This window comes from Pteropus alecto, unplaced genomic scaffold, assembly GCF_000325575.1.
Source record: "Pteropus alecto unplaced genomic scaffold, ASM32557v1 scaffold86, whole genome shotgun sequence".
In the NCBI taxonomy this organism is placed as follows: domain Eukaryota; kingdom Metazoa; phylum Chordata; class Mammalia; order Chiroptera; family Pteropodidae; genus Pteropus; species Pteropus alecto.
This window is the reverse complement of record NW_006442109.1, coordinates 28,435,100-28,442,570: the sequence shown is the minus strand read 5'-3', so window position 1 is coordinate 28,442,570 and position 7,471 is coordinate 28,435,100. Positions and strand designations below refer to the sequence as shown.

The window sequence follows — 7,471 nt, the reverse complement described above, 5'->3', positions numbered from 1 at the left end:
CGGGGGAGGAGAGCTGCCGGGCGGGACATCCGGCCCCGGTCCCTAGCCGAGCCCGCCCGCCGCCCGCCGTCCGCTCCGGCGCCTCCGCCTGGCAGCCGGTCACCCCTGCGCGCCGGGGCCTCCCGCCAGCGCTCCTCTCCCGGATCCTCTCCCGGAGCTTGTGGCCCAAACCCTCAGCGCCCGCCCCCAGGCCAAGCCCCACTCCCAGCAGACAGCCCTCGGATCCGCCCGGCTCGCGCAGGCCCCCACCTCCGGAGCACAATGTTCCCCCGCCCGATGACCCCGCTGGCGGCCCCAAATGGCGCCGAGCCCCTGGGCCGGGCGGTGAGGCGGGCCCCACTGGGCAGAGCCCGGGCAGGACTAGGGGGCCCGCCTCTGCTGCTGCCGTCCATGCTGATGTTTGCGGTGATCGTGGCCTCCAGCGGGCTGCTGCTCATGATAGAGCGGGGCATCTTGGCTGAGATGAAGCCCCTTCCCCTGCACCCTCCCATTCGCGAGGGCTCGGCCTGGCGCGGGACAGTCTCCCGGACCGGGGGGCTGTCCTTGAATGCCGAAGACTCAGACTTGCAGGTGAGGCAAGACATCCGGAACCGGACCTTGCGGGCAGTGTGCGGACAACCAGGTATGCCTCGGGACCCCTGGGACTTGCCGTTGGGGCAGCGGCGCACCTTGCTGCGCCACATCCTCGTGAGTGACCGCTACCGCTTCCTCTATTGCTACGTCCCCAAGGTGGCCTGCTCTAACTGGAAGCGGGTGCTGAAGGTGCTCGCTGGCGTGCTGGACAGCGTGGACGTCCGCCTCAAGATGGATCACCGTAATGACCTGGTGTTCCTGGCAGACCTGCGGCCCGAGGAGATTCGTTACCGCCTGCAGCACTACTTCAAGTTTCTGTTTGTGAGGGATCCCTTGGAACGCCTTCTCTCGGCTTACCGCAACAAGTTTGGCGAGATCCGAGAGTACCAGCAGCGCTATGGGGCTGAGATCGTGAGGCGGTACAGGGCGGGAGCGGGACCCAGCCCTGCGGGGGACGATGTCACCTTCCCCGAGTTCCTGAGATACTTAGTGGATGAGGACCCTGAGCGCATGAATGAGCACTGGATGCCCGTGTACCACCTGTGCCAGCCTTGTGCCGTGCACTATGACTTCGTAGGATTCTATGAGAGGCTAGAGACTGATGCCAACCAGGTGCTGGAGTGGGTGCGGGCACCACCCCATGTCCGATTCCCGGCTCGCCAGGCCTGGTACCGGCCTGCCAGCCGCGAAAGCCTGCACTATCACCTCTGCAGTGCCCCACCGGCTCTGCTGCAGGACGTGCTGCCTAAGTATATCCTGGACTTTTCCCTCTTTGCCTACCCACTGCCTAATGTCACCAGGGAAGCCTGTCACCAGTGACCATGGGTATGAGCCAGCAGCTGTTGGGGACTGGTTTTGACAATGCCAGCTCCTTCCTTGTGCCTGCCATCTAGAGAAACCCTGGTGCTGAAGCCTGGAGTTTGTCCAGATGTCTGCCCTCAGAAGTTCCTTACCCTGGGTGGGTGCCCACAGTAGCTCAGAAGACAGGGTTGGACAGGAATCCTGGTGATCCCCATTGGGATTTCTTGGGGACCAGTGTGATCGTTCTTGCCCTGGCAGAGCCAGATGTCAGTGAAGCAACACATCTGTTCTTCAGACTGGTTCCAGGCCCCTGGCTGTAGGGATTGTACAATTCACTTGATTCACCTTAACTTGCCAAACCCAGAGGTGGACCATCAGGAACTAGGCCAGAACGGGGAGCATACGGCTCTCATCACCGCATTCATCTGCTCCATGTGCCTCAGGGCTGGATTTAGCAGTCCTGCCTTACAAATGTACTTTGTGCCTTTCTGCTTCAGACTCAGAATTTCCTACACTTGCCAGGTTCTTTCCATTTTTCCAAGGAAAGGAAAACTGAGTCAGGACCCTTGCCTGGTAGGTTATTACCAGGTCCTGTAGGCATCCAAAGACCCCTGTGCCCAGCCTCTTGGGGCTCTGGGAACCTCCTCCCCCAAAATTGTGGCTGTGGCAGGTGTTTCTGGCTGCCACGTTTCTGACACATTTATTTAAAATTTGTATTTTTTGAAAGAACCCTTATGAAGGCTTTGTTTCCTAATAGCCAAATTTTTAATAAAGCTGTTTTGTATACGAAGTCAGCTTCTCTGATTCTTTCTGAGTTCTTGTGCATCCAGGCATCTCCTAGATGTCTGTCTCCCTAGGTCAGGAGAGGGAGCTTACAGGTAGAGAAAGGAAGACAAAGTGTAACTTGCTTAGGTCAGTCCAGTGGGCTATTGCCATAGCATGGAGAATTTCGGGGCTCCCCACAGGCCACACTAGATCACAGACTCAACTTCGGGGATGCCACCGCAGGGCAGGCCCCATTGGGCATGGCACACCCCCACGGATTATTCCCTGAAGAAGAGAGTGGATGTGAGACACTGGCTCCTCCTCCTCTTAGGCAGGAATAGTTCTCGATTGAGGAAGTCCCCAGATGAAAAAGGGGATGTTGTATGAGCAATGGGAGGTTATTCCTAGCCTTGAGAATTATAAGGAAGACAAGGAGGTTGAGCAAGAGGTAGGCTTTTGCTGACTTAGATTCAGAGGGAGTTGTGGGTGTTGTGGAAGAATATACCTAGCCTTGCTATTGGCCTCACTCTGGAGGAGAAAATTGAGAGGACAGGGCTTCTAGGCACACTTATGATTCTCTACCATGACTCATCAGGAGGCCTTACCTGAACTTCTGTCTGGGTCAGATTCCCCTCTTCAGGGTCCCCTTGGCTCTAGGGACTGCACCTCAGATAGCATCTGGACTTAGCATGCTCTGTTGTAATGGCCCAGTTACATTTTTGTGTGTAGTTGAGATTGTGTCTGTATTGCTCTCTTGACGTTCCCAGAACCTAGCCCAAGGGGCTGGCACACAGTAGGCATGTATGTGACTTAACAGAACCGAAGTGTACATCTTGCTACAGGACAATGAGCACTGTGCTTGGAGTCACCCAGACCGATCAAGTCCCAGCTCTGTCTACCAGCTGCCTGACCACCTCTCTGAGCCTCCACATTCTCCACTGTCTCATGGGAATAATAACGCCTATATTATGTAGAGTGCTATGAGGATTAATGGAGACAAAATGCCCATCCCAGCACCTGGCTTAACGGTTGTTTTTTTGAGATAGTAGTTGAACGTCTATGTCCTCAGTAGCTTGTGGAGACAGGGGAGAAGCCAGGATGCTGTCAAGCCAGCACTGGAGACTGGAATTACCTCTGAGTAGAGCCCCTTCGACCTTTGGGTTCACTTCCTTTGCCAACCAGTCAGTCCTCTTAGCTTCCTGCTCCTCAGGGGTCCCCCACCCCCACTCTGTCCCCAGCTCCTTCCTCCTGGCTGGAAACTCAGCTATTCAGTCCCCCTCACAAGGCCTGCAGTGTGGAACACCAAAAACCCAGAGGATGCTGGGCCCAGCTGTTATATTTACCTCATCTCATTTAATCCTCACAACAGCCCAGTACCACAGGTGTTATCCTGTTTTACAGACTCAGAAACCAGGACAGAGATGGTAAGTATCTTGCCCAAAGTCCAACCCAGGTGTGGTGCTTCCAAATTGGGGGGCGGTGGGGTGGGGAGAGAGAAAAAGAGATATCAAGGAGGGTGGGAGAGAAGAAGGAATAGGGAGGTTAAGGACAACGAAGGGCAGGTTGGGGGTCGTTTTTAGGGGCATTAGTACAAATTCTCCCTCTTCAGTTCTTTCATTCCTTGCAAAAAATGCATTTAGCCCTGCTGACATTTACCAATCCCCACCCTAGATGAGTGGGAGACAAACGAAGTCCTTGATGTGGTTAGCTTATTGACTGCTTTCCTCCCAGGCATTAAAGGGTGCCAGGCCACAGAGCATCCTGACAGGCAGAATCTGGACAGCCATGGAGTGGGGTGGAAGATTTGAGGGTGAGAGGGAGAGAGATTGCTAAGCAGACAAACTGCCACCTACTGTCATTATTTTCCCTAGAGTCAGCCCCTGAGCAACTTAATTCGTCATCTACCCTTCATTTCAGGAAAATGGACTTCTTAAAAAGAAGCTGCCAAAGAGGTGGCAGAGTTCTGGGGGTCCGGCTGGCTCTAGTGGGGCCTGCCTTATATTGGGCACCTAGACCAGAGCTGGGGCGTGGGTTGGCAAGCTCTGGGTTGCCAGGGGTGGGGTAGGGACATTCTCAGGACTGGACACCTGGTTGTGTCTTCATGGAATTCCTCCTTTGTATTGGGTCTGCTCTCATCCCCACAAGGAGCTAAGTTCTACACTACTGCGTGGTGCCTATGAAGACAAGGGTCTCCTTTAGAATTCACTTCATCCTGACAATCCAGTTCTCCTGGGCACAGGAGGATGGGGCTGGCAATTGTTTAACTTTTTTTCTCTCACTTCTGTCCCGTCCCTCCAGGAGGGTCCCACCACATTAGACCTTCTATAGGGAGTGAGGTCTGAGTGGAGCAGCTGACTCTCCTCCTGGGTAAACACAGAACCCTCCCCTTTCCCAGGGGCTCATCACCAGAGAGGGCCAAACCCTCAGACCCCCTCCCAGGGTGGATCCAGTGCTTTTCTTACTGAACTAGCCCCTGCCTGGCTTAAAGCAAGAGGAAAGGCATTCTTTCTCTTCCTAAAGGAAAATACTAGTAATTAACAATAGCTACTCGGAAAAAAAGCACCTGTGTCAGGTACTGCTGGTACTGCATCGTCCTCTTCATTCTAACAACCTAGCAAGCTAAATAAAGTTATTTCTATTTTATAGATGACAAAATTAAGCCTAAGGGACTTGTCCAAAGAGATGGTGGGGTTGGGATTAAAACTCACCTCCGTCTAATGTTTGCTCCTCTGTATGTAAATATACATCATAAGTTATCCAGCTCATTGCATTCGCTGATAAGCATTGTGTTCCTTTTCTCTGTTTTTTTGTGACTGTCTCCAACCCTTCTTCCCACCATTCCACAAGTGATTCTGTCTACAGACATCTCCAGCTATTACAAAATTCCCCAGATTTGCCCACTATGAGAATCAACTTCTCAATAGTGCTGGACCCAAACTATGAATATACTAGACTTTCAAATCGAGTCCCCTGAGAAGCAGAAGCCAAGGCAGAATTAGAGGTTCAAGAGATTTCTAGGAGAAACAGCTGTGAAAGATAAAGGGCAAGGGAGCAGGGGTAGGCTGAAAGAGACTGACACCTGTGAAAGGAGAGAGAAGGAAAGAATGGGTGGGAAGAGTCTTGGATTACAGTACAGCTCGAAGAAAGTCTCAGCAAGACCAGTGGGGAATCCCAGGCAAAGATTGCCCATTGGAGAAGTCCTCCCTCAGCCAAAGTGGGGAGACATAAACATTGAGGCCGATCAAAAGTAGATCAAAAACTACAGCAGCAGCTGAGGACTGTCAGCAATTGCACTTCTCACAGTAGGTTCTCTTAAAGGGAGATATGAACACAGCACCTCCATAGCTGGCACACAGACCCAACTTGGCTGCTGTGACTACTGGGCATTGGTCCCCAAAAGTTCTGTTGAGATAAGGACATTTTCAACAACCGGAAAACAGCTATTGGCCTACAAGAACCTCTCGATATCTTGGGAGTCTTGAACTAAACTCTTCCCCATGGCCATTCCCTGGTTTTATAGCAGGACTACTGCCTCCGCCTTCATTTGGGCATTGGAAGACATGCCAATACTGTCATTTTCAGGATGTTTCCTCTGCAGTTTACCTAACTCGCTACAGGTTTTGATTATCTTTGGTTTGTGTCATTGTCATTAACTGGGTCTATATTGATGATCGCCTTTGTATAGCTTTCTTCTCTCATGGCTCATATCCATTCAGGCAAGAGCAGATTTACCCAGAATTTGTGTTCGAATGCTGGAGCCCCAGACCTCCCAGGGGATATAGTCCATGCTTCCTCTCAATCTGATCATCCACATAAACTCCAGGGCAGCCTGAATGGGAAACAAAATTTTCCTAAAGAGACCTGCATGCCCACAGATATCACCAGGTCTTCTGTAGCATTTACTCAGCTTTTGAGCTTATTACTGCCCAGTCTTGGACCCTTCTGCAGAGGAGTCCCACAGAGACAAAGAGAAGCATAGCATCAGTCTTGATTTTGCCTTTGTAAAGGGACAAGGAGGATCAAGTTCAGGCCAGGTCATCTTCTACTCCTCAACCCTGTATCCGGAAAGCTGTGCCAGTCTCAGTCTTGGTGTGGGGCTTTGGGAAGTGGAAAGACATGAGGGGCTTCAAGAGCTTGGAAAAGAAGAGCCTGTCATATCACTCTTGCCAGCACCCCCAGATCTGCTGGGCTACCACCTCACTGACTGACTGCAGATGAGGAAATCAGATATTTGATCTCACAGCAGCCTATAGGATAGGAGATCATCAACCATCCACTGGATCATTTCTCTGACCTCCACTGTAGAGAGATTGAGTTGCCTAAGGGGCAGCAGAGTGCCAAGAGTCCAAGCGTTGTGGCCAGAGGGGACATCAGAATAGAGGAGTTCATGAGAACTAGAGATCAGGCTGGCTCCTGAGCAAAGGGCCACAGGCTGCCTGGAGAAAGGTACTTGAGGCATGCCCAAGAATAGTATGGTTGGCTGGGTAGGAGTAGGGGGAATGGGGCAAGGCTTTCTGGCTGAGGAGCTAAGCCAGACTGGGGGTCAGCTGACTACTGGCAATGTAGGCATGCCTTCCCTACCCACCAATGAGAAGCTGTAGTGAGCCTTTTCCACAGAAACTGTTGGACACAATGGCAGGCCAGTCCCCTGAAATGGAGGTCTCCTGCTTCCTGGGAGCAAGTGTCCAGTAATAAAAAGAAAGCTGTTCTGATAGATGAAAGAGCTGGCCTAACTAAAGCAGGGAAGCCAGAAAGGGAAAGCCAGCTCCAGTGCAACTTTTAAGAAGGACTCTTTGATTTTTGTTCACTGAGACTACAGCCCCAGCACCCACATATAAGACAATGAATAGACAGAGGACTGGGGAGCTATGAACACAGAGGGGAAACCGAACAAGGAAGGGGACTCACAGTCTCAGCTCAGACACCTGGTCCTCCCTGAGGCTTTTCTCAGGTACAACCACTTAGCCCCTCACTTCTAGGAGAGCTTTCAATCCATGAGGTCCCTTGTCTGTCCCTGGCCAGGGCCAGGGAAGGTGCTCAATAAAGGTTGAATAAATGGAAGGTCCAATGATTGGATGGATGAATGGATGGGTGAACAGGTATATGTGAGTGGGTATGCTTGTATGTGTATGAGTGTGAATGGAAGGATGGACGGCTAGAAGGATGGATGGATGGATGGATGGATGGATGGATGGATGGACGGACGGACAGACGGACGGACAGATGGATGGATGGATGAGTGAATGGACAGACAGATGGGTGGATTGGTGGATGAGAGAGTACATGGATGGATGGATGAATGAGGAAATGGAAGCAAGGGGAATAAAGGAAG

The 7,471-nt window shown here is 52.0% G+C and overlaps 1 protein-coding gene across 1 annotated transcript; it reads left to right on the top strand.

The window, feature by feature from the left end:
- The first annotated feature begins 6 nt into the window (after positions 1-6).
- On the top strand, positions 7-2,164 carry CHST14 (carbohydrate sulfotransferase 14). Its single transcript, XM_006920490.2, has one exon. The coding sequence runs from the start codon at positions 262-264 to the stop codon at positions 1,390-1,392; it is 1,131 nt and encodes a 376-aa protein (XP_006920552.1). The 5' UTR covers positions 7-261; the 3' UTR covers positions 1,393-2,164.
- Positions 2,165-7,471: the final 5,307 nt, after the last annotated feature.